This window comes from Ceratotherium simum, chromosome 35 (genome assembly GCF_057802395.1).
Source record: "Ceratotherium simum simum isolate JZ-2026a chromosome 35, ASM5780239v1, whole genome shotgun sequence".
Taxonomy (NCBI): Eukaryota; Metazoa; Chordata; class Mammalia; order Perissodactyla; family Rhinocerotidae; genus Ceratotherium; species Ceratotherium simum.
In genome coordinates this window covers 31,223,380-31,249,264 of record NC_141934.1, presented here as the reverse complement: position 1 = coordinate 31,249,264, position 25,885 = coordinate 31,223,380, and the positions used below count along the sequence as shown (strand labels likewise).

The following is a 25,885-nucleotide window of genomic DNA, read 5'->3' as shown; positions in this document are numbered from 1 at the left end:
TTTTCTGCAGACCTAAAACTGCTCTAAAAAGTAAAGTCCATTAATTTAGCAACAACAAAATGCCATGATTGTCCATCCTCTCTGGGTGTTTCTGTCTCTGATATACCAAAAGCCCCACAGAGCGGAAGGTGCCGCATCCCGCAGTGCACGCCTTCCTGTCTGCAGACACTCGAGGAAGCCAGACTGGAGTGGCCCCTCTGGGACCCAGCCTTTGGAGGCATTGCTACTTCCTCCAAGGCTCCCTTTCCACCAACTTTAGTGTAATACTGCGGTGAGCCTTTTTGGTAATAATAAGTTAGTTTTAACTTATAAAAACAAGATATAGCTTAAAAAATGCAAACCCTACAACTCAACAATAAAAAAAGAAACCACTCAATTCAAAAATGGGCAAAGGACTTGAATAGACGTTTCTCCAAAAAAAAGATCTAGAAATGGCCAACAAGCACACGAAAAGATGCTTGAAATCACTCATCACCACGGACATGCAAATCAAAACCACGCCAAATTTCACCTCATAGCCAGCGGGGCGGCTGGACTCAATAGGCAAGAGGAGTGGCTGTGGGCGAGGCCAGGGCAGCGGGCCCTTTGCGCTGCGGGGGTGGAAATGGTGCTGGTGCCCGGGAGGTGAGTTAAACAAGGAGTCTTCCCCTCCGGTGTACACAATCCAGACAACGGAGAGGCAGGCGTCCCCCAAGCGCCTGGGTGAGCGATTCTGCTGGGACACAGGCCGGGGGATGGACACAGCCCCAACCCACGCCTGAGCTCACAGCCTTGCCCTGGGGTCTGCTCCCCAGGCTGAGCCCGGCTGCCCCAAACTCTAGGTGCTGCTGCAGGACCCGGGGTGGGGGCAGAGGTGACAAGAAAGGAGGTGACAGAGAAGGACAGAGACAGTGACAAACCAACTATCAGTGACACCAACGCCAACAATTCCGAAGGTTTATTTCCTTAAATTGCTAGTACACAATTTAACACGAACGGGGAAAATCACACGAAATTCCTTTTAAAGCAGACCAAGCCCCAAGCGCTGCCTAGTGGAGAACAGGACCAGCTGGCGGCACCCGAGGCTGGGGCCCCAGACCGACCTGGGCACACACACACACCACACAACGAGGACGGGAAGCTACGCAAGGCCCCTCTTGCGGCGCCAGCCTCCCAGCGCCCGGGATTCCAGTCGACTGTAAAGCAATAAATACGAACACATTCTGTGCAGCGAGGAAAGAATAGTCACCGCGTGATGAGAAAAGACACAAGTCACAGGGCTTTTCTAAGTCCAAGCACAGTGGTGATATTTCAAGTATTGCAGAGAAACACCCGGGCAGACCTCTGTCTGAGGTGTAAGACCCTACACCCCTTGCCATGGATGCCTGGACTCACACGGGCCTTCTCTGCACTCTTGGGGATCCACTTGAGGGGAGCAGACTGGGAGGGTCCCCATGAGCCTGGAAGGCAGGCCTCCTCACTTGACTCCCTTGATGGCGGCCAGGACCTAGAGGGGGCAGCGGGGGTTGGGGGAGGGGGGGCGGGGCACTCTGACATCAAAACCTACTGTGAAAGCTGGATGGGGGAGGCTTTTGCACAAACACTCCCCTCACCTGCCCGCCTCTGCAGGGCGGGAGGGGGCAGCAGGGGCAGAGCTGTCCTAACAGGCTGGAAGGCAGGACAACCAGCCACTGCAGACGCATAGGCACCTGATGCCACCCACCTCCCACGCCTCAGCGTCCACCAAGAAGCCGAGGCCCAACCCTTCCAAACAAAACGTCCTCAATACCTACGAGTTTTCTTTTTTGAAAAAAAGGAGGTGCAAAAAATAAGACACATTTTAGGAGTAAAGTGTGAAAGGCTGCAACGTCTGCTGAGTTTAGAAAGCTCGGTGCTTTGTACTGTCCAACCCTAAAAGAACATTTAAATACGATGGCTGTGTCTCCCCAAAAGAGGGTCCCGGGTGTCAGGCACAGCACACACACGTGCACGCCCATACACACTCACAGGGCTATTTATATATATACGTGGATATAGATATGTACACGCGCCTTGTAGTGCAACAACCAGGACTATAGTCCTGGCTCAAGTCCGCCTGCATAAAGTGCTGGGTGATTCACAAAGCTGGGTGGCTGGTCTTGGGGAAGGAGAGGCGGGGAGCCAGGAGGCCACACCTTTTCCTGGGCGGAGCCACTGGGCAGGTCTGGCAGCTTTGGCTTGAATGGGCATCACCTTCTCAGGGCCTCTGCTTGTCCTCAGTGGGGTCAGGGGAACCACGCATCCCCACTTGCCATGAAGGCAGCCGAGGGGGAGAAGTTTTGACTGCCGCCCAGGAGCCATGCCCATCAGCAAGACCAGGGGACCGGCCTGGGTGGAGGTTCTGTGCGAGGCCTCCAGTGCCCTGAAGTCCACTGTCACGGAGCCCAGGGAACGGGGACACAGCTTGAGGCCTGGCTCTGGACGCTGGGCAGGGAGCCTCAGTCCTTTCCTGGGCACCAGTGAGCAGTACCAAGGCCACAGGATATCCCCTCCAGCCCAGCCAGCATGCCGCCCCCACCCTGCGGGATTGGCAGAGAAGGTCCAGCAGCTTGGACATGGCAGGCCGGGCCTCTGGGAGGTCAGGCACAGATACCGGTCAGCAGGGCCGAGAGTCTCCGCTCAATGCACAGCTTGCCTGCAGCGAGGGAGGGTGTCATGAGTGGGCCGCCGGTACCCCCTCCCCGCCCACAGTGGCCCAGTGGGCACTCACACTTGGCAATGTTCTCCACGTCCGCCTGGTCCGTGAGGATCTGCTGCAGCCCCTCCATGAGCAGCAAGGCCTTGTGGTAGCGCTGAACACAGTCCTCCCGGCGGTGGAACATCTCGTCCAGGGCGGCCGACTGGACCTGCTCGGGCAAGGGTGGAGGCTGGGAGGGGGAGGACCTAGGGCTGACCGCACCGAACACCCACGTGTGGCTCTCATGTTGGGGGACACAGATGATGGTGCAGGAGGTGTGGGGGCCGCCCGTGTGATGCAGATGCTCGTGTGGCCTTGGGTAGCCAAGGGGTTACAGATCAGACAACCGGCCAACTTAAGACAGTCAGGGCCACCGGGCAGAGCACCCCCTCGTCTGCATCGTCACTATTAGTGCTGGTGTAACTTACCAGTGGTCGCCCCTGGGGGAGGGCGGCAGGGAGAGCTTAGGGGCTTGGAAGCAGACTTTTCCCAAACACTTGTTCAGACTGTGCATTTTTACTACACAAATGAACGTTCTCAGACCCAGGCACTGCCTCAGAGGCAGCACTTCTTGGACAGAAGGACCCCAAAGCAACGGAAGCAGAGCGCAGAGCAGGCCGGGGGCCCCTCGGAGTCCCCCATGCCAGCAAGCCGGGCTGCCTGCGTCCATCTCCTCTGGAGGCCGCCCCGCCAGCTAAGAGGCTTGAAAACCAGGCCTCTCACCTTACAGCTAGGGGAACTGAGTCTCAAGGGGCGTGTGGCCAAGGATGCCCCCTGGGCTGCAGAGTGCACGCAGTGGGGCCAAAACCCAGGCAAGCTCCCAGGGCTCTGGAGGGGCCTGGACGGTCCCATCTGTCATTGTTGTCTGGGGGGCAATGAGGTGTGATTTTTCACCCCGGGAATGATGACCCCAAATCCAGCCAAGCTTCAGCCATCAACTTTCCCCTGCCCGCACCTCGGCCCCGCCCTCCCGCCCGACATACTGTCTGCACCGCGTGGCTGAAGATGAGCTTCTCAGCTGTGACGCTCTGGATGCGGTCCAGGAGCCGCTGCTTGTCTAGGAAGAAGCGCTGCAGCCGCAGGCTCAGGCCTTGGCAGGACACCACGCTCGCCTTGTACAGCTCGTTCAGCTTCCGCACCACTGCAGGGGGTGTGCGGCCACCATCAGCTCAGCCCATCCCAAGCAGGGGCACCAACAGGACCAGCAGGCAAAAGGCCCTCAACACGTCCCTAGGGCCACCATCCGACCGACCCCATCTCCTATGTGCTCCGCTCCAGCGACACACACTGGGTCTTCCTTTCCCCAAGAGGCACCAGGGCCCTGCCACAGGGCCTTTGCACCTGCCCACCCATGGGATCCCTCACTGCTCCCTGACCTGGGCTGGGCCTATTCCAAGTGACCTCCTCAGAAGAGCCCTGCTGTCTCTCTCCCTGTGGTCACCTGTCCCACCCTGGCTTTCTCCTGCGAGTTCACCATCTCCTGCTGCCAACGCTCCTGGGGGCACGAGCTGAGTACACTCACCCTGCTTGACGGTGGACGACAGGCAGAGCTTGCCGGCCCGGATCTGGTCAATGGCGGTCTGCAGGCCCGAGGAGAGCAGCTCGGCCACTTTCAAGTGGAGCACCAGCTGCTCTGCAAAGCTGGAAGGCAGCAGACGCGTCAGGTGGCTTGGAGGCCCCGCACCCCAGGCCGCCTCCCTGCCTGGGCCCCGCCGCTGCACCCACCCCCACTCGCGGCTCAGCAGGCTGATCTGGTCGGCCACCATGCTCTCCTGCAGCTGGTACTCGGGCCCCCCGGCCGCCTCGCTGGCGCTGCCCTTCAGAGCAGCAACCTCCAGAACGTGCTGGACAAAGACGAGCGTGAAGCGCAGGCTGTGCAGGATCTCCGTGTGCTCTTGCTGGGGGGAACCAGGGCCAGTGAGGAAGGGCCTGGGCCTCGGCTGTGGGCACTGGTCAGAGTGCTGGACTCGGGGCGGGGGGGTTGTCCACAGACCCGACAGGCCTCTGCCTGCCCCTGCTGCTGCAGAGCCCACCCCTCACAGTCCCCTGCCCAGCTGCACCCAGAGGCACATGTGTTCCAGCCAGGGGACGGCAGTGCCACCAGGCCCCCTGCCTGCCCCAGCGCCAGCCCTCACCTCCATGAGGGTCTCCTCGGGGAGGTCAGGGGCCTCGAAGGTCACGGCCCCCTCCAGGTTGGCAGTGACAGGGTCGGCAAAGCTGCAGCAGTGACCAGGCGCAGGGACCTCGGGGGTGGCCTCGCTGCAGGCCCCGGGCGCCAGGTGGCGGGCGGAGGAGGAGCCAGCTGAGCTGAGGGAGCTCGAGGAGCCCACTGCAAGGAGCGGCCGGTGAGCAGCAGCCCCCCAATTCAGGACATGCTCCCACCTCCCGCGTGAACCGCAGCAGTACCTCCCAGCTACTGACCAGCTGGCATGTGCCATTTACTCGCTGCTGCCTGCACAGGCCCCGTGGCACTCCTCACCTGAGAACAGCCGGGCGCGGGGGCCCTGGGGCGGCGTGGTCCCGCTGGGGGGCGAGCCCACAGTGAACACCACAGGTGCAGGACTGCTGGCGCCCCCAGCACGGGCGCCCGAATGCAGGTTCCCTCCGAGGCCAGCAGAAGGCGCTGGTGGGGGGGCAGCAGGAAGACAGGCTCAGGGGCCTTCCCACCACCACTCCCATGGCCTCCACCCAGGGAGACCCCCGCCCAGGGAGACCCCTGCCCAGCTCCCTGCGCACCGATCTCCATTGGCTTCTCCTGCAGGCTGTCTGTGCTGCCCGAGTCGGGGACCTGCGTCCCAAACGCGGCCTTAAGGAGCAGATCAGTGAGGCGGCCGGTGCTGAGGGACCTGCAGGGTGAGGAGCAGCGATGACCTGCCCTGCGGGTCCAGAGGCCTGGGCACTAGGTCCTGGGGGCCTGGCAGTCTGATCAGGGGCTCAGCCCGGCCCGCCCACCACAACTCGACCTGCCGAAGCGCGTGCTGCACGCCAGGCACATACAGCCTCTCCCAGGTGCTGGCTCCTTGGTCGTCCCGCCTACCCTGGGGCAGGTACTGTCACCTTCTGACCAGACAAGGAAGCTGGGGCTCAGAGGTCTCTGAGGGAGCGAGGTGCAGGCCAGCCTCCTGCCCAAGTCCAGGCCCGCTCCCGGAGTACTGGCGCTGGCCCCGGTCTCTCCTCCCACTCGGGAGCATGTGACAGGCAGTGCCACGGGAGTCCCACCCACTCACCTGCCGAAGGGGCCCTTGGTGTCCTCAGCGGGCCGCAGGCCGGGGCCCAGCTGCTGCCCCTGGAAGGGCCCTGCCTCCGAGAGGTCGGGCAGCGTCCGGTTCCGAGGCGGCGTCATGACCACGCCCTGCCGGGCCAGGAGGGTCAGCAAGTTCTGGGAGCTGGGGGTCTTGGGGAAGTCGAAGGTGGGTATGGCCTAGGAGGAGCACATGGGGTGCTGAGAAGGCTGCCCCACCAGTGCCCCCGCACGATGACATCAACAACCTGACAGAGCCCCACACCACAAACCCCCAAACTTCCACACCCCAGGTCTTGACAGCAAAAGCGGGGGACCTGTGCATGGCTGACTCCACTCTGTGCTGGAGAAAAGCGCTGCACGCACGTGCATCCGTACAAACACACGGCACACCCGTGTGCACCTACACTCTCATGGCAACACCGCCAGGTAGCTACTGGTTCTGGCCCCATTTCACAGACAGGAAAACTGAGGCAAAGGGCTGAACTAGGTAATTTCGGTGGCAGCCCGGGCTTTCCGGGGCTGGGGACTGCTGGGCCAGGGTTGGGACACCTCTTCTGTCCGGGACCAGAGAGCAAATGCTTTGGCTTTTGGGGCCAGTCTCTGCAGAGGAACGGGGCCACCCCACATGTACACGGCAGACTCGTGGCACTAGCCGTCAGCCAGTGCAAGAGGTCTCGGCACTGAAGGTGGACAGAGCCGTGCCGGAGCGGTTGGCCTGCCTCTGGATTTCTGGGTCCCCATCTTCTATGGCTGAGCAGGTAGGTGGGAAGAGGGTCCTCGGGACAGAGCCACCCTCTTTGGTCCAAGAGGGCACCCACCTGGAGCTTGGGCCCATTACCTTGGTGGGGGAGCCCAGGATGGGTGGCAGGGGGTTCCTCTGCAGGAAGTCGGGCAGCTTGGGCGAGCCGCGCAGGGGCCGGCAGGACTGCAGCCCGTGGGATGGCTGCGGGGGGCTGGCCTGCGGGTGACCGAACACCACCCCCAGCGGGTCTGTGGGGGGCTTAGGCAGCTTGGGGCGGACGACGTGCAGATCGGACAGGTTGGGCGCACTGTGCAGGCGGCAGCCCAGCCCGGCAGCGTGCAGAGGGTGCTCGGGCACGGAGGAGCCTGGGACAGTACAGGACGGGCCCGGTCACTGCCGTCCTGGGGCGGCCCAGCCCAGCCCACACCACCAACCTGAGGGTGTAGAGAAGCCCTCATGGCTGCTCATTATTCCCTCTTCCCTCACGGCCACCCACCCGCTGCACCATGCATCTGAGCAGACAGGCACAGATCACACCCTGCCGCAGATCACACAGCTGGGAGAGGAGGAGGCAGCTGAACCCTGCAGTCGGCCTCCATAACCTCGGCTCAACTGTGTTTACATGGACGGTCTCACGGGTTTCCTACCGTCCTTTAACTTGTGAGAAACGGTGGTTGTGAGAACAGTAAAACAGCCCCTGCCCCAAGCACGGAGGTCAACCCGTATCCTCCAGGCTCCCCAGCTCCACCCTTACGGCTGGGGCCGGGGCTGCACCCACCTGGACGAGGGGACCTGGCACCTCGCATCTCCGCTCCTTGTGGGGAGGGCGCCCTGCTCCAGCCTGGCCGCTCGGGGATGGTTCCAACTTGGACGAAAGAGGAGTTGCCAAGGTCATGCCCGGGTGAGAGCATGCCCTCCCTGCCCCAGCCACCCAGTCCAGAGGCTGCGGCCCCAGCGGCTTGAGGGCTCACCTTGTGGAGACGGCGTGTAGGGCCGGCCCCCTCCCAGGGAGAGCTTCCTGGCCAGGGCGGCTCCGTGCTCAGCGTGGGATGGGGGTGACGGACTGGCCCGTGCAAAGCCCAGGGGACTGGTGCTGCCCGACCTACGGATGGCGGAGGACCTGGGACAGGGCCAGGCACAAGGAGGTAAGGCCCCCAGCCATGCCCAGTGAGGGCCACGCCCAGGCCAGATGGCTCAGCCCCTCAGTTCAAATGAGGGGCCTCACCAGGGAGCCTTCGGGAGGGTCAGACCCCTCACCCTCCTGCCTGGAGCAACAACTAGGAGGGGGGAGCCCCAGCGTTTCCCCCGGGGCACCCTCAGGCCTGAGGTCCCTGCCAGGACAACCACTAGCCCACAGGGCCTTCTGTGAACTACTCAAGTCATTTACTGCTGTCTGCTGACACTTGCCAAAATCAATATTGGTTTTGTAAACTCAAGACACTTTACTGACCTCTACCAAAACGCTGTCATGATAAACCGAGAAGCCCAGTGTGTCCGCACAGCCAGTGGTGGCCTGAGAGCTATGCACTGCGCAGCCGGCACAACTGTGCATGCACCACGACCCGGCCCCTAAGTGGGTTCTAGAAGGTTCTCACCACAGTTCTCCAGGACATGCCTGGCCACCAGGGGGCCCCCTGCACTCACCGTGGGGTCTGGTACTGGGGCCCCCTGCACTCACCGTAGGGTCTGGCACTGGGGTGCCCCTTCACTCACCGTGGGGTCTTGTACTGGGTGGGCGACTGCAGGTTCTGTTCTATGCGCTGGTAGTTCTGTACCTGAGTGGGGACTGGGATTGGGACGGATGCACCGTATCTGCTGTTGGAGAACAGGCCAGCCCGGCTGCAGTGGGTAGAAAGAGGTTGGGGGTCACTGGAGACGGGGTGCTGGGCTGAACCCCAGGCCCAAACATGCTGGGGCAGAGGCCACCAGAGCCGCCTGCTTCCTCATCTCTGCACACACCCAGCACTGCTGCCACGCAGGCACTGGGGACTGTTTGCACCCCACCCCAGCCACTCTCTGCCCTCAGGTGACTTCTGGTTGGGACCAGCCAGTGGGACACATGGTAGGAGGTCGGGTCGAGGATGGCAAGGCAGGGCCAGCTCCTGCCAGCTCTGGGAGCCCGTGTCCACTCGGCCCTGCAGGCTCAAGGTTGGTGATGATGCCGGGCCCTAGGAGTTCCTGCAGCTGCGCCCCCCTCGGTCTATGTCTCCTCCACCCAAGTCCCTTCTTCTGGTCTATCTATGAGGACCTGGTGTCCAGCCAGGCCTGAATGAAGGCAGGGTCTTCAGGGCTGGGGATGCCATGACACCGAAGGAAGCCCTAACTCTGGCTCTAGGCCAGAGGGGCTACTTACGGCCCCTCCCCAGCCTGGGCGCCTGCTTACCCTGAGGGGCTGGGGGAGCTACTGCAGGGTGGTGAGGGAGACGGGGTCCGGCCGTGGCTCTCCAGGCCAGCCGAGGCCACCAGCGAGCTCCTGGTGGGGACAGAGCAGATGGGCAGGGTTGCACCTTCAGTCCGAATGTGCGCAGACCACGGCCCCTCCCTAGGACCCCGTCCTGCACTGGGCACAGCAGACCTGGCCCTACCCAAGTCATCTGACCCAGGCAGAGCAAAAGAACAACCCGGAAGAGCCAGTGCTCCCTCCCCAAACACGAGGGGCCAGGCCAGGGCTTACCCACTGCACATCAAGCTGTCCGGCAGGGGCTTGGCAGCGGCTGCCTCGGCCCCCAGGTCACCTGTGGACAGGAGACAGGTGAGGCTGGGCCCAGCGCGTGGGCACTGTGGGGCCCCAGAGACCAGAGCTCTCCTGTCCCCACTTCTGTCACTTGTACTGGGAATTCCCTTTGCCTGGCTGGACCTCAGGGCTCTCAAGGGAGACCCTGGGATCCCCCTCGCCAGCCTTCAGCCAACACTAGGCCGTGTTCCACAGCTCCCAGTCAGGGCCTGACCCCTCCTCCAGGACCCCTGGGTCCCACATCTGCCTGTCCCCCTCTCCCGGGACTCTGTCTTCCCGTTGCCCTCCTGGTGCCACCTGAGGCTGGGCAGGGGCTGTCCTCCCCTGCCGGAGCCCAGCTGACGGGCTCAGCACGAGTGACCACCATTCCCGGCACACACCAGGGCCCGCTCCAACCAGCCCAGGCCCAAGAGTCTGGAGGTGCCCAGGAGCAGCAAAACCAAGTGACAAGAGTCTAGGGTCACGAGCAGAATGAGGACCCCAGGACAGGGCTTTGGAGGAGGCCAGACCAGCGCCAGCAGTCTGAGCACCTTCGCTCAGCAAATACTGAGTGGGCAGCAGCTCCGCCCTCGGAGCAGGCGCTGTGATAGGTGTTTTCAACATGCAAGGAGGGCAGATGGGCACGGGGCGGGCAGTGTAGAGGGCACGGCCTGGGCCCACAGACTGCCTGTGACCACTGGCAGGACTGGACATTGACTGTGGCCAAGCTGACCCGGTGTGGAAGCTCCTAGAAGCCCATCCTGAAGGCCCATGGGTGGAGACAAGTCTGCGACCAGTACACATGTGGACATGGGGTCCCCCCGCCCACACACACCCTGGCAGCCCCCGGACCTGGAAACTGGGCCGGGACCATGACGAAGTCATCAGTGTCACAGGAGGAGTCCTTGCTGCTGCCGCCTGAGTCCCGGGAGCCCTGCAGGAAGCCGGCGGTGTCGGCTGGGGAGGTCAGCGTCTTCTGTAGCTGCTGCTGCATCTCCCCCAGGGACTGGGGGTCAGAGGGGGCACTGAGACTCAGCCGCAGGGCCCGCATGAGACCAGGGCCGTGGGGGCGGAGAATGGGGCTCGGCACCTCATTCTCCCCGTGAGCCACTCTTCCCCTTTCTTCTCTGAGGTGCTACACGCCAAGCCAGGCCTAGACCACACGGGGACAGTCATGGGATGGAGCCACCCCGCCACCCAGGGCAGAAGGAAGCACTCGGCTCCCACAGAGCTCCTGGGGAGACCCCCCTTCTCCATCTGTCCTGCAAGGGCCTGGACAGGGTGGTGCAGCGGGGACATGTGCAGAGGGGAAGGCTGCCGGTTGACGGCCCTGCTCTGCGCTCAGCACACGGGGTGTCTAGAACACCTGCCTCAGACGTGGGCAGCGGCCATCCTCTCCACCACCAGCCCGGCCCTGGCCCCCGCCTGGCAGGATGGATGCACAGAGGGACGGGGGTTTGAGCCCTGAACCCTGACCCCCCGACCTCGTACACACCCCTGGCAGACCCCGCCCCACCCCTGCGTTGGGGTGCAGGGGGACATGCGCTGGGGGGCGGCCTCCTCGAACACAAGTCTACCGAGGCCTGTGTGTCTCCACACACCTGAGCTCAACGTGCACAAAGGCCCTGAGGGACGTGGACTGGTGGCCATCAGGTCGGCCTCTGAGGTGCAGAGGGGGCTAGGAGGGCCTTCCCCTATTTCTAACGCTTCGACATTTCACAGGCAGGCTGTGTCCATCTGCGTCTTGATCCGATCAGACAACACAACAGAAAGAAAGGCAGTGCCCTGACTGAGGTCCACACGGCTCTGAACCCCAGGGGAGGGAAGCCCAGAGCCCAGGGCCAGCCCCCAGCAGGTGACTCACCGGTGGGGAGGCCAGGTGGGAGGTGGAGCTGCTGCTGGAGCTGCTGCCGGACCCCGAGCTGGGGTACGAAGGCACGGGCACAGGCGGGGCTGGTGGAGGGGGGAGTCAGTGTGGTCGCTCTCCCTCCGGCCCTGCAGACCCCACCCCACAGCACCCGACCCCATGCTGCAGACAGCTGCTGCCTGGGCCCCTCAAGACAGAGAAACCAGGGATGGGGAGCGGAGGGGAGGGCAGCTCACCACCCCACACCCCTGCCCCCGCCCCATGGGAGGCCCCCCGCCCCCGCCCCTGCACACCTGCTGACCCAGTCAGCACAGCTCTCGAGTCAGCCCCGGGGGGCAATGGCCCAAGGCCACCCTGGGCTGGAGGAGGGCCGAGGAGCCAGTACCCCACCTCCCGGGTGGTCGCAGCCTGGGGTGGGGAGGGAGGAGCCCAGGACGCTCAGGGGACTCACACTTCTTCACAGTGGCGCTGGCATCAAGAAAAGGGTGATGGAAAAACTCATCTGCAGGCGGAAAGAGGGTGAGCGATGCCTCAGAGGGCTGTGACTCCAGGGGTTTTCGGGGTGAAGGAGGCCCCCCCAGATTTTCCCTAGGGCCTGTGCTCCAGCTGGCTTTGGCACCCATCCTGGCCGGCACCACGCCACGCACAGAGGGAGGAGACAGACCCCAGCTGGCGGCTCCTCCACACATCTGCCCCATCTGGCCCAGGCCAGGCCCCACCCACCTGCCTGATGGTGGTTTTCCCAGCAGTGCTTCCCAATGCAAAACCGGGGGATTTACAGCCGTGCTACCGGGAAAGGAGCTGTGGGCACCCGGGAAACCCACTCTGCCGCCTCCAGCGTGGCCCTTGGGAGCTGGGAGCAAGCAGGATGTGGAGGTGCCAGGAACACAGCTAGAAAGACCCCTGCCCCAAATCAGTGAGCTCTTCAGGACTGGATGAGTGGGGAGGGGCTCCTGGGGGTCCCATCCCCATGCCTGTCAGGGTGGCCAAGCCAAGCCGGGTGCTCACCGAAGTCCATGCGGTCTTTGTGGTTTCGCTGCAGCAGAGCCAGGAGCAGCTGTCTCAGGGGGGCTGAGGTCTCCCGGGGGATGCTGGGGTGGGGCCAGAAGACAGTGTTGACAGGGCACCCTGGCGGGGGGATTTGCAGGGAGCGGAGGCCTGGGCCAGGGGTAGAGGCACTTACGTGGGGACCAGCGTCTTGTTCTTCTCATAGAAGAGGCGGAGGTCTTGGGGGCTGCTGGCCTGGTGGGGAGACGACGCGTAACTGCCCCACTGCTCCTTGCATAGCCTCATCCCCTGCGGTCTCTCGGCCAGAATTGCCAGCCCGGACTCGCAGGCCCTCACACACTTCCTGGGACGGGCTTCCCTCGTCCTCCCACATAGGCTGTGGAGCCGTGGGGACTGCACAAGGGCAGCTAGGCAGGCTGGAAGCAGGGCAGCCAGGCCTCCGTCCACAGCCTGGCATGGGTGCACCCCGGGGTCTGGTGTGACTGGTTGCTTGATTCTTGAAATTAATGAGTAGCCCACGTACCCCACCCCAGAAAAGGGCCCCAGAATCAGCTCGCCTCTCCCAGCGGGCAGGGTACCCCATGCGGAACACCTGGCACACGTGTGTTCGTTCACTTGTTCACTCACTGAGCACTGCTGTGTGCCAGGCACGGGGGTACAGCTGAGAGCGAGACAGCACCCGGCCCTGCTGGGGCTGATGTGCCCCGGGGGACAGCCCTGCACAAGCTCACGCAGGGAGGATATGATAGGCGTGGAGGGAGCGAATGGGGCCAGCCTAGGTCACCAGGCAGTCAGAGAGGGCTGTGGGGCAAATGGGCAACAGCTGAGACTGCCAGCTCAGGCCATGAGGTCATTACAGGGTGCACAGGCCTGCAGTGTGGGCTCAGAGCCCTGGGCCCTCTGGAGTCCCACTGCACAGTGGGGCACTGCTTTCCAAATGTGAGGCGCATCCCAGAGCTTGGGGTCCCGACACCAATTTAATGGGTCATGCCAGCATTAAAATGGGTGGGAGCGAGGCCGTGAAACTCAGTTCAGACGTACACAGATGCTCCCTGAGACGGCGGGGACTCTGGCCGCGGCCCTGAAAGGACTGCCCAGCAGGGAGCTGGGAGGCCCCTTCACTCTAGTGAAGGGAGCTGCCGCAGGACTGTCGTGACCAGCAGGCATGCTGGGAACCAGAGCTGAGCGCCCGGGGGAGGGTGCGATCTGGCCAGCCCGCCCAGGCCCGGCACTGGCCCCCCGCTGAGCTGGGGCTCACTCACCTGGAAGGGCGCCTTCCCCGTCAGACACTGGTACACGATGGTGCCGATGCTCCACAGATCTGCTTTCCCGTCGTAGTGCTGGGACATGATGACTTCAGGGGCCTGCATGTGTTAGACATACAGGTCAGTGCAAGAATGGACAGAGGGCACACTGACCAAAGTCTGGTGTCAGCCAATCAGAACAAACGCCAGCCAGGCACCGGCCAATCAGAATGGACACCAGCCAGGCACCAGCCAATCAGGACAGACACCAGCCATGTGTCACCCAATGCACAGCCGTGGCAGGAAACATCGGTACAGCCACGCAGGCGGCCACCTGAGGTGGGGCCACAGGCTGGGCTCAGCTCCGGACACGGGGCAGCAGGGGCTGGGGGCAGTCCACCTACCATGTACATGGGGGAGCCGCAGAGCGTGGCTGCCATCATGTTGCTCTGGAGGTACCGGGCGAAGCCGAAGTCGGCTGCGGGCGGACAGACGCATGAGGAGGCGGCCTCCCGGCCTCCCGGCCCCGCCCCGCCGGCCGCTGGCCTCACCGATCTTGACGCGGATGTTGTTGGGGTTGGTGCGGCGACCGCTGGGGTTGGAAAGCAGGATGTTCTGGGGCTTCAGGTCACGGTGGATGATGCCCTTGCTGTGCAGCAGCCGCATGGCGCCCGCAATCTGCTGCAGGAAGAGCCGGATGGTGTCCTCGCTCAGCGTCCGCATGGCTGCAGGGAGACAGGGCTCAGTGGGTGCAGCGCGCCCAGGCCCCTGGGCAAGGGACTGCCAGCCCAACAGGACAAGGATGACGCGGACCCCGCTGGAGAGCCTCCTGCCCAGCACTGCTCCCACACCATGCCCCCCGAAAACTGCCCTGGAACCCTGTCCCCTGCCTGAAGCCCCTGCGGTCTCCAGGCCCCATCACTCACACCGCAGCCACGTGCTCCTGTTCACCCCAGCCCATCTGCTGCCAGCTCCGTCTGGAATCCTCTGCCCCTCATGCCACCCAACTCCGACCTGCTGTGTCTCCTCCCCACTGCCAGCTCTGTGCTGCTGCCCAACAACCTGCCCCTTTCTGAGTTCATCACTTCTCAGGAGCTGCCTCCCCACTACTCAAGGACAGCACCACGGCCAGCAGCTTTGCGATGACAACTCCCCGCCCCCGACCCAGGTGCCCGGCCCTCAACGCGTGAGGGGCGGTGAATACAGAGGGTGCTAGCCTCCACCTGCGGCAGGGCTCTGGGGAGACCCGCTCCTCTGCGGTGAGCCAGGCCTCGCTGAGGACTCAGAGTGCTCAGGACGGGCCAGCACCTTGCAGAACAGCCAGCCAGATACCTCAGGGACCCTGCAGGTCTGAGGGGCCACATCCCAGCAGACCGCACGGGGCCCCGTTCAAGAGGAGCCCTTCCAGACTGAGGCCACCCTGCGAGGCTGTCCGTGACGGGGCTCTGCTCCCCCTTCCATCTTCCCCAGCAGGGGCCAGGGCGACAGGAGGACCCGCTGTCGCATCAGGCATGGGTCAGGGTGAGCCTGGGTGTGCAGCCAGCCCAGTCCTGGGGCATCCACTCACTGTGCAGGTAGTCGGCCAGGTCCCCGCCGTTACAGTACTGCAAAGGACCAGTGACATCTCGGTCAGGAGCCAGGGCAGACCCTCCAGCCCTGCCCAGGTCTCCCCACCGCCCTATGCTTGGCCATCTGCTCCCTGCCCTGGGCACGTGGGTGCCCTGTGTCCTCCCCGGGGTAGGTGTCCCCTGCAATCTGTGCTTAAGAGGTCAATGGCGGCGCTTGTCACCCCTCGGGCACCTGCCGTGACCACCAGGGCTCCTGGTGCTGAGACCCTAAGCCCACAGACATGTGGACAACTCCTAACCCCCAGGTGACAAGGGGCCCAGGAGCCAGGAAGGCCTGGCCTCCCTGTCCTCACAGCCAGGCCTGCAGGGACTCACCTCCATGACCAGGTAAACAGAATTGGCCATTTCCTGCAGGACACAGAAGACGCAGTGAGAAGTGGAGGGGAGGGCGTCCTGCCCCTCACTCCAGCAGCCCTCTGGGAGGCCCATCTGAGCCCCAGAGTGACCTGAGCACCCAGCACCCACAGGTGCCCTCCACACACCACCTGGGCTACAGGCAGTAGAGACCAGGGAGTATGGACATCAGCTGGCCTGGAGGACCCTGGGGCCTGCGTGCCAGTGCTTAGACTGTTGGTTAGTGGCCAGGAGATGAAGACGTCTGAGAGCCCAGTGGGCTCTGCTGTTTTGTTTTGTTTTTGAGGCTATTTGCATGTGGGCTTGAGTGACAGGAGCAGCAGCCAATCAGAACACTCCATTTGCCAAGTCTGGGGAAGAGGCTGAGGTCACCAAAAGGTGTCAGGAGTCAAGCATGAACCCTGCCTCCCAAGGGCTCAGCTTGCTGTTCTATGAGGGGCAAGTCCTGGCCCAGTGCACCCACAGGGGTTGGGGGCATCCAGGCCCCCAAGAAGGGACATGGCCAGGGTATAAGGGCCTTGCCCCTCAGGCTGCAGAAACTGCTCGGCTCCTGGCTCCAGAATCAAAGATGCCAACAAAATTATAAGTCTGTGCTGCCAGCCCAGTGCCAATCAGCAGCACCAGGCCAGCTTCTGGCTCGGCCCTCAGTCACTCATGGCCTCAGGGTGCCGCTGGCATCCTCAGCTCTGTTGAGCCCCATGAAAGTGAGATGGAGCCAGGAGCCCAGGCCAGTGCACAGACGCCCCATCGCCAACAGTCAGCGCCTGCCTGGCCCTGCGGCACCTGCGGACTCCACCTGCAGCAGGGCACTTCCTCCTCAAGGCAGCTGGTGGGAGGTGCCATTGAGATCCCAGGTCACCATCGAGTAAACTGAGGCCCAAGAAGCCAAGTCAACCAGGCAGGCAGAGTTCTAACCTCTCTGCCTCCTGCCAACAGTCCCCTCAGCCCTTCCCCAGGTGGGGTCTTCCCTAACTGAGGAGAGGCTGTGCCAGCCAGGAGCAAGGACTCCAAACTCCTTCAGCACCAGCACATGGCTGGGCCTTGGAACCAGAGGACCTCCCCGGGCCCCGGCACAATGCAAAAGCCCCCATCCACAGGCAGCTCCAACTTCTAAGCTCCACGGTGCAAGGGGTAAGTCTGGGAGCTGGCCCCAAAGCTCTCTCAAAGCAGTGTGGGGCCCAACGGGGGGGGGGGGTGGGGGAGATGGCACAGGAGACGTTTCTAGGTGGCCTTTGGGGGAGGGCACCTGAGGCCTAGACACGGAGACCTGACCCACAGCAGTGGGCCACTGCCTTCTACCCCTGCTCATGACCCAGGGATGCCCCGACCCCCTTTGTCCTGGCAGGACAAAGGACCCTGGCTCAGCCACCCCGCCCCCAGGAGGTCGGGGCCTGGGCTTAGACCCACACGCAGTGGACAAGGAGTGGGGACACTAAGTAGATGGGTGACACCTCGTGTTTAAATGTCAGCCCCCTGAAACAAGAGAAGCCCCCCACACCTCCAGAGCTTCACCAACAGGAGCTCTGTGTCCAGGGCAGGGACACCTCGGGCAGTGAGTTGAGGAGTGGAGTGGTGTCTCGGGGTGCAAGGCCAACACAAACCCCTTGGTGCCAGCTGGGCACGGCGACAGGCAGGCCTGCTCTGGCATGCCTCCACCCTGCATTCCCAGGCCCGTCACTCAGGGCGTGTCCCAGCAGGGACACAGAAGCTTTCCAAAGTGCCTAGCTGGCCTTGCCTGGGAGGGGCAGGCCTGACTGGTCCCGGATCCCCAAACAGCAGAGAAAGAGAGAGCAGAGGAGCCCGCCTCAGCCCCGCCTGCCGGCACAGCCTTCCAGGGCAGCTGCCACAGAGAGATAACACAGGGGCAGGTACCGGAGAAAACCCAGTCACATGGGACGGCTGGGCAGGCTGGGGCCAGAGGGAGACAGAGAGACCAGGATGGAGCGAGATCACGATGGGGGGAGGCAGAAGAAGCCTCTTACAGCCAGGAGGGCAGTGGGAGGCTCTCAGGCAGAGGACCCAGCAGAAGGCAGAGGGAGGTGCCAGAGATAAGGACCCAGAAAAAACCCAGGAGATCGCAACACCCACTCCCCGTGACACCCAGGCCACCTGCTCCCTTGCCTGCCGTCACCCTGACCGCGGCCACCTCTGGTGACACGCTGAGTGTGCTCCCAAATTTACTCCTCACCAGTGAGCTCTGGGGTGGGAGAGGGTGGGGGGGGCACTACGAGCACTCTTGTCTTGAGCAGCCCAGAAAGGCTGAGCCCCCTGCCCTGGACCACACAGACGGAGGGGCTGAGCCAGGACTCAGGCCCAGGAGCCTCAAGCTCTAGCCCGTCCTCCTGGCGGTCGGCACCCTGCTCCCTGGGAGAGCCCCAAACTCACCCACGGAGCCAGGACAGGCAGGACAAAGTGACAAGGACAGATGCAGCAGGCATCCCTGCTGAGCATCCCCAGGGAGTCGCCCACCAGGACTGGCAGGCACCCCAACACCATGCGTGGGCTGTGTGGGAAAGAGCAGGCTGCAGGCTGGAGGTACGACCACTGCCCTGCCCACTTCTCCCTCCAAATGCAGGGGTGCCCCCAGAACCCACGATACCCTCCCGCAGACAGGAGGTCCCTGAGGCCTAAGTAACAACAGAGTCCCCTTGGTGCCTAGGAACCCCCAAAACCTCCACCCAGGGCATGGCCCCTGCTCCACCCCCATCCCCACACTCCAGCCAGGGTAAGCTTCCAAATGCAATATCAGGTGCCCTCCCGCCCAAGACCCCAGCCCACGGTCCCCCCAGGGCACCCCAGTCCCCACTCAGTCCTGCCGCTGGCTCATGGGTCCCAGCCCCTCCCTGCAGGAGGTCACAGCTCATTGTCACTTCCCCAGAGGCCTCCTTCCCTGAGATCTACCTGAAGCCTTCCTGGCACCTCACGGCCCCTCAATGAACAGGGGAAACCAGAGGCTCTGGGATGCACGGGGCTGTGGGGGTCCAAGCTCCTCTCCTACCTCTATCTGTCCCTCACCTGGGGCGGGGGGTCACTCAGCGTCCACCTGGACCCGGGGTCAGCCTCATCCCCAGCAGGCCCTCCCAGGCACAGAGCACAGTGGGGCTGGGGCCACATCCACTCGCCATCAGGCATTCAGGCCGGGGAGACCCAGGACACCCAGACTCAGGGTTCCCCACCACCCTGGGACAGAGGACAGCTTCAGACAGCCCCTTCGGGCTGGGGGGCCTGTCTCCCTGCCTGTGAGCTGGGCCCGTGGAGGCGCTCAGAGCGGGTCAGCCTTTGTGCGCAAACTCCCCCAGCCAGCAGGAGCCCAGACCATTCCCAGACAAGGTCAGGAAAGGTGTTGAGGGCTGGGAAGCAGAGGTTGGCTGGAGTGTGTCCTCAGCCTCCCCTCATGCCAAGGCCAAGCCAAGTCCCAGGAGCTCCCGGCAGCACTGGCACCAGCCCCGGCAGGGACAAGAAGGTGGGGCTCAACCACACTGCCAGCAGCACATCTCCCGGACCCTGGGCAGGGTGCTGTTTCAAGGAGGTGCGTGCACAGGCCCCTCCCCCCTCAGGGCCCAGTCGCCCCGTCCATCTGGGGCACGCAGTCACTGCTGGGTGTCCCCAACCCCTGTCCGGGGGAAGCTGGCTCTCTGGGCCCCCCAGGGGGGAGGGAGATGCCAGCACGGCCTTGGTGGCCACAGCTGACCTCTGCCTGCCCAGTCTGCCGGCCACCCATAACCCAGACAGCCTCAGGGTTCATTTTTGTTGGCTCCTGCAGGGGCTAAGTTTGGTTTTCACAAGCTCCCCTGGGCAGTGAGCGAGGACCCAGCTCCAGGCACCAAGCCACCTCCTTGGGGGTCAGTCTAGATTCAGTGTAGACACTTCAAAGGACCAAACCAGCTGCCTGAGGGTCTTAATGACCACCCGCTCCCAAGAGGGCTCACCTCCTGGGGGAGGCAGACGGGAGCTCCTGGCTGTGTTCTTGCCCTCAGGTGGCAGGTTCTCAGGAGTCTGTTATGTTATTAACATGTACATACAAACGCGGCCGAGGCAGGAGCATGGGCCCACCAGACCCTGCGTCCTACAGTGAACACCCAGGGCCCCCCTCATCACTTGGCCCATAGTCAACCCGCAACCCTAGGACTTGGCAGGGCCGATCGATCTCGGAGCCTATGTAAGGGGAGGAAATGGGGCACAGAGAGGTGCTGCAATTCTGCTCCAGGCACACAGCCGTCAAGGGAGGGGACTCCACTGTGCAGCAGTGGAGGGAGCGATGAACCACAACCTGTGCACCTGCGGCGGACAACTAGGCACAGCCTTTAAACGGAGGAAGAAACAGAGCCATCTCTCGGTGGCGTGCCCACAGGCCCTGGGGACAGGGCTGGCCCGGGCATCAGGGCAGGTGATTGGGGCAGCCCTGCACGGGCGGCTGGGCACGTAGGAGGCCACCCCGCCCCGAGGCGCTAAGGTGCTTTGCTTAATAGGATCCCAGTTTCTACCTGGTGGGTGGGGGGCCGGGCAGGCAGCATTGACCTAGTTAACTCGTTGGGAGCCAGCCATCCTGGCTCCAGAAGGTGGCAAAAGCCACAGCTGAGGCCAGCACAGAGCCGCCCACAGGAGCAGAGCTGCTCCTGCCCCCAGGCTGGACTCTCCCGGACAGCTCCCAGAAGGGAAGGGACACCCTCCTTCCTGAGGAGCCTCCTTCAGCTGCCCATTGTGTGCTGGCGGCATCCTGGGGGCCCGCAGCCCGGCCTGCCCCTGGCCTGCTCCAGGAAAAGCAGGGAACACTTTCAGGGCCGGGGAGCATGAGCTGGTACAACCCCTTGGAAAACAGAGAATCTACACATTCCTCCACAAAACCCACGAAGCCCTAGTTGGTGTGCAGCCCTGTGACACTGCAGATCTAACATGCACAATGCCCACGGCAGCTCTGTCCCGGGCACTGTCTCAGGATGGCCCAGGACAGGATGCCACCCACAAGCAGAGACACAGCACCCCCAGCATGATGCCGAGGGCACGCGAAGACAGGCCAGATGGGCTGTGGGTGTCCAGGGCCCAGGTGCAGGAGCGCCAGCCAGGAGGAAGTCCCCACAGATGGCAGGACCCAGGGTCCCTCCGGTGGGGAGGAATTTGAGGGGTGGGCTTCAGGGGCTAACCAAGTTCTACTTGTCACCTGCCTAAGAGTCACACAGGTACCTCATTTTTTTTTTTTTTTGAGGAAGATAGGCCCTGAGCTAACATCTGTTGCCAATCTTTCTCTGTTCTTTTTTCTCCCCAAAGCCCCCAGTACACAGTTGTATATCCTAGTTTTAGGTCCTCCTAGTTCTTCTATGTGGGACGCTGCCTCAGCATGGCTTGACGAGTGGTCAGTAGGTCTACACACAGGATCCGAACTGGCGAACTCCAGGCCGCCGAAGTGGAATGCACAAACTTAACCGCTGCGCCACCGGGCCGGCCCAACAGGTGCCTCCTTTATCAAGCATTTTGTAATCTGCGTTTTACACTGTCTGGTATGTATATACTTCAAAATTTAAGTTAAAAAATAGATAAAACAACAATAACACAACTTTGCAGGCAGTTTCCAGAACTGCCCGGCCCCTCAGGCCTACTCACAGGCCCCTGCCTTAGAACCTGGTCCCAAGGGGCTTCCGTGCTGCCCGAATCCCACCCACCCTCAGGCCTAGCCTGGCAGCCCTGTCCTCTCAGGGAAGGGGAGCATCTTGGGCTCACGGAGCCCATCACCAAGAGCCAGGACTCTGGAACAAGCCAGGCCGAGAGCTGACACCGTCCTGGAAGGCCCCAGAGTAAGGGGAGGCCCCTCCCCTCGACTGAGGTCCCCACGCTATAACTCACAAGGAGCAGGCTCTGTCTGCCCGCCTGCCCGGGGTGAATGAGTCACGTCCAGCTGTAGGAACCAGCTGGACAGCGTGCTGGCCTTGGGAGGGGGAGGGTGGAGGGTCACTGTCAGCAAGGCCCGTGACCATCAGCCCTCCTCCCAGGGCATGCTGGGCAGGGCTGGTCCTGGCTGCACAGTCTATACCCCGATTCCTGCGATGGCCACTGTCCCTGGGCAAGAACACATCCAGACACCGCACAGCACACTGGGCTGAGACCAAGGGCCACTCTTCTACCACTCAATGGAAGGCCCGGGGCCGCCACCTCCACAAGGGTCTGGGGGCCTCAGAACAGACACAATCCAAGGGGCCCATCTCCCAGGCACCCATATTGGCTCGACAAATGTATGTATTCTGCACGGCCCCAAAACAAAACCACTTCAACAGACAAGAAACAACCTGAGGGGGAGTATTTGCAACCTATCAAGAGAGAGCTTTCCTTAACATATAAATAGCTCCTACAAATCAATAACATTTATACAGTACTTACTATGTAGTAGGCACAGATCTAAGCACTTAACATACATCGAATCAAGTTGTCATCACAACTACCCTACAACGTACGTAGGTGTACTGTTATTATCTGCCATTTTACAGGTAACACTGAGGCACCAAGAGGCAGAGTAATCAGCCCAAAGTCGCACAGGTAAGTAAATGGGGGAGCTCGCTCAGGGCCCATGCCAGTAACCGCAGTGCCATCCAGCCTCAGTAAAAAAGACCAACAGGACCATGCGCCTAGGACAGGAGGTATCCCTAACACTCACATGTACATGGAGAGATGCTGAGCCTCACTCACAGCAAGTGAGAATCAAAACCATGAGAGACGCCATCTTCCACCCTCAGACGGGCCAAGATGACAAGATGATAACCCACCTCCTGGCCAGGACAAGGCGAGACAGGCCCTCCCGCACGCAGTGCCTCTAGGAGGCCCTGGTCCAGCCTCAGTGGACCACAATTTGGCAACTATCCCAAACGGAAAGCATGCATTCCTCTTCCCCAGGGATTTACTTCTAGGAATCCACCCTGCAGATACACACGTGGCAAAGGTGAGTGCGAGGACAGTCACCACCACACTGCTGATGTGGCAGAATCCCAGAATAACCTCCTGTCCCTCTGCGGGGGGGTTGGCGAAGTCAGATATGGAATATGGGGCAATGGAACACCAACCAGCTGCAAATAACAACCACAGCAACAACTGCAATAGCAGCCAACACTCACACAGTGCTTACCATGACCAGTTTCAACCAAACAACTGCATGGTCTCTGTTTTACAGAGGAAGACATGGAGGCACAGAGAAGTTAAGACACTCGCCCAAGGACACACAGTTACTTTTAAGTGGCACAGCCAGGACTGGAACCAGGTCGTCTAGCTTCTGAGTCTGGGGCTCTGGACCACTGTGCTTAGAGGTGGTAACCTTGAAGAAGGAATCCGCAGGTAATTTTCTTGGGAAGAGAGGGGGGTCAATTCTGACTTATGGACTGAGATAGTTACATGGAGTGACACGGAACCTTCTCCAAGATACATGCTTAAGTGAAAAAAGCCATAGTGCAGAACAGTGGATGGTGTGGCGGTGAGGAGTATGTGAGAATGTGCTCCTGTCCCCAGAGAGACGCAGAAACAACCAGCATAGATGTGGGTGCCTCTGGGGAGGATGGATCCCCACCGGACAGGGGATAGGAGTTACTTTTTCCTCATCCCCTTTTGTACTATTTCATTTTTCTTTTGAGCCAAATCATTATCTATTTTTAAAAGCCATTTTTCCTGGGCCCCGTGTGTGTCTCAGACAGGAGTCTAAAGACTCAGGGAACCGCCCCGCACCCCGAGGGGTGAGAGCACCAAGCCCCAGCGGAGGTGCCTGCCCCTGGAGGGGAGAGGTGCCTGCCCCTGGAGGGGAGAGGCCACGCTGCCTCTAAGCACTTCCTCTGAGCAGGAGAAGTGGCAGGGCTGCCCGCAGCCAGGTGTGTGGCCGGGATAGACAAGGGGAGGAGGAGGGACAAGGGAGGAGAGGGGAGGGGAGGACAGGGAGGAGGGAGTGAGGAGGAGGAGCAGGGGGGAGGGGGCTGCCCTCCTGGCCCCAGGACAGTGTCTCCTGCCTGGCTTCCAGGTATTCGCTGTCACACTGACCTGGGCCCTGCCCAAGTCACCCCATGTCATACCACAGCCCAGCTCTGAAGGGGGAGGGAAAGGCCAGGGGAGGAGGGAGGAGGCCACCAAAACACAGACAGCCGGGCCGGGAACTTCCCCTCAGCCAGGGGCTGGTCCCGTGGCCTCAGTAAACAGGTTTCAAAACCATTAGTCAGCACTTTGGCCCACAGATCTGCCGCCTCAGGTTCCCAGTCCCCAAACTGGGCATCCAGGGTCCCAGGCCCTTGCCAAGGCTGGGCCCCACGGCCCTGAGGGCTGTGGGTGGAGCCAGCCGCGGGCTAGGCCTAAGGTGGCCTCACCAGACAGGCGACTGCCTCCTCCTGGGGTGGCCAGCCCCAACTGCCAGCAAGAAGGAATCTCCCTCGGCCCCTCCCCTCCCCCCGTCTGACGCAGGGAGAGGCTGGCCAATGCCAGGCCGTGGAGCAATGTCAACAAACAATCGGCCAGCCCAGACAGGTGGACCAGGCCGGCAGAATTGCCCCGGGCCTGCTCTGGAGACAGGGCTGATGGTCAGAGCCACTGGGTCAGACACCCCTGGAGGGTCACGCTGTAGCCAGACCTCACCCGGTCAGAGTAACTCACCCTGCCCCACGGTCCACTGCTGGCGCCTGTGGCAGTCAGGCAGCAGCGAAGCTGGGAACTCGCCCCACATGCCCAGAGGAAGCCCAGGCCCCAGGACTGGGCCCAGGACAGGGTCTCCAGGGCCCGTCAGGTCTCAGAGCTGGGCAGGCCAGACACCCATCTCCAGGTGGGGGGGCCCAGCTCCTCCCTCCGACATGAGACTGGCCCAGAACAGCCCACTGTTCTCCAGGGTCTCCAGCACTGGGCTAGCCTGGGAGGCTAGCCCGGGACACGCCATCAGGGCCTCCGGCTGTGCTCTGGCTAGCCTGAGGGGAACGCACCCCCTCCCCACACACCGCAGCACAGCCCCAGACTTACCTGGAAGTCATACAAAGCGACGATGTTGTCATGTTTCAACTCCTAGGACAGAAATCCAGGTTCCCGTGAGTGAGGCGGCTCGCCCCCCACACTCTCCCCCGTCCCTCCACCGCCAGCTCACCTTGAGGATCTTGATTTCTTTCCCCAGCAGCGTCTGGGACTTGGCAAGGTTCTTCTTGTTAATGCACTTGACCGCGACCTCCAGGTCGTGCTTCTGAAAACCAAGCGCCCACGTTCCTCAGGGGCCGGGAACCCCTCGAAGGCTGCCTCAGACCAGGTAAGCACCTGGCTGTCCCAGTGGTGGGGGTCGCCCGGGGGATGAGAGGGTCCCCAGAGTGTAGGAGTGGGTTGGGGGGGGTGGTTCCTGGGGGATGGGAGGCTTCCAGTAGTTGGTGGTGTGGGTCCCCGGGCGGGATGAAGGGGTCTCCCCAGAGGCTGTGAGTGTCCCAAGGTGTGTGGGTCCCCTGGGGGTGAGGGGTCCCGGGAGGATGAGGGGGTCCCTAGGGTGTGGATGTCCTGGGGCGTGAGGGGTCCCTCCGGGAGGATGAGGGGGTCCCCAGGGTGTGGGTGTCCCGGGGCGTGGGTCCCGGGGAGTGAGGGGTCCCCGGCGGCGGGGACGCGGGGTCCCCTCGTGGGGCTCCGTCCGGTGCGCGGCGCCTCACCTCGCGGTGGCGCCCCTTGAAGACCACGGCGAAGGCGCCGTGCCCGATCAGGTCCTTGCGCGAGAACTCGAACTTGCCCACGGCCTCCAGGCCGCCGCGGCCGGGCTCCATGGCGCGGGCGGGCAGGCTCAGGCGGCGCGGGCCGGGGGCGGCGGGCGGGGGGCGCGCGCCATCGGCAGGCCCGGCCCGCTCCCAGCCCGGGCCGCTGATCCGGCTCCGGCTCCGGCTCCGACCGAGATTCGGATCCCGACCCGACTCGGACTCAGGATCCGAATCGGGCTCCGGCCGGGAAACAAAAGAGCCGCGGCCGCCGGGCCCCAGAGCCTGAGACGCCGGCGCAGGCGCACTGCGTGCCGGGCGGGGGCGGAGCTGGGGACGGGCCTGGCCGGGTGGGGGCGGGGCCAGGAGGGCGGGGCCTGGCTGGCGGCCGCGCTTAGTGGGTGGCGGCGCCGGCGGTGGGGCGGGGCCTGGTGAGGATGAGGCGGGGCCTGGAGGGGGCGGGGCCTGGAGGGGGCGGGGCCTGGGCCGGTGGGGGCGGGGCTGAGGTGGGTCCAGTTGGTTGGGCCGGGCCAGTAGCGGGCCCGCCCCTGCTTGGGTTGGCGAGGGACTCGAGCTGGCCGCCGGTAGATCCCCGGCCGGTTCTCCCGCTGCAGCGTTCCCCCACGTCCGTTGTCTGCGCATCCTGGGGGTGCACGTTTACCATAGCCGTCATTAATACCTGGGACATGGCGTGTGTGTACCCCAGAGCTGGGGACTGGATAGAA

The 25,885-nt window shown here is 62.8% G+C and overlaps 1 protein-coding gene across 5 annotated transcripts; it reads right to left on the bottom strand.

The window, feature by feature from the left end:
• Positions 1-919: 919 nt before the first annotated feature.
• ULK1 (unc-51 like autophagy activating kinase 1) lies at positions 920-25,428 on the bottom strand. 5 transcript variants are annotated; one of them, XM_087423497.1, is made up of 29 exons: positions 25,122-25,428; positions 24,581-24,673; positions 24,460-24,501; positions 15,457-15,489; positions 15,081-15,117; positions 14,065-14,238; positions 13,918-13,991; positions 13,532-13,633; positions 12,445-12,503; positions 12,270-12,352; positions 11,713-11,763; positions 11,259-11,347; positions 11,185-11,198; positions 10,247-10,440; positions 9,356-9,416; positions 9,065-9,154; positions 8,395-8,520; positions 7,653-7,801; positions 7,460-7,546; positions 6,778-7,046; positions 5,923-6,116; positions 5,432-5,541; positions 5,175-5,318; positions 4,831-5,024; positions 4,421-4,593; positions 4,218-4,336; positions 3,679-3,836; positions 2,729-2,864; positions 920-2,653 (listed from the first exon to the last, which is right to left on the bottom strand). In XM_087423497.1, exons 1-29 carry the CDS (start codon positions 25,230-25,232, stop codon positions 2,598-2,600), a joined length of 3,222 nt encoding a protein of 1,073 aa, XP_087279623.1. In that variant the 5' UTR covers positions 25,233-25,428; the 3' UTR covers positions 920-2,597. The 5 variants fall into 5 exon arrangements, with proteins under 5 accessions (XP_087279623.1, XP_087279620.1, XP_004430139.2 ...); XM_087423494.1 differs by lacking the exon at positions 11,185-11,198 and having other exon boundaries at positions 10,247-10,328; XM_004430082.3 differs by lacking the exon at positions 11,185-11,198 and having other exon boundaries at positions 10,247-10,400; positions 25,122-25,427.
• Between the last annotated feature and the right edge of the window lie 457 nt (positions 25,429-25,885).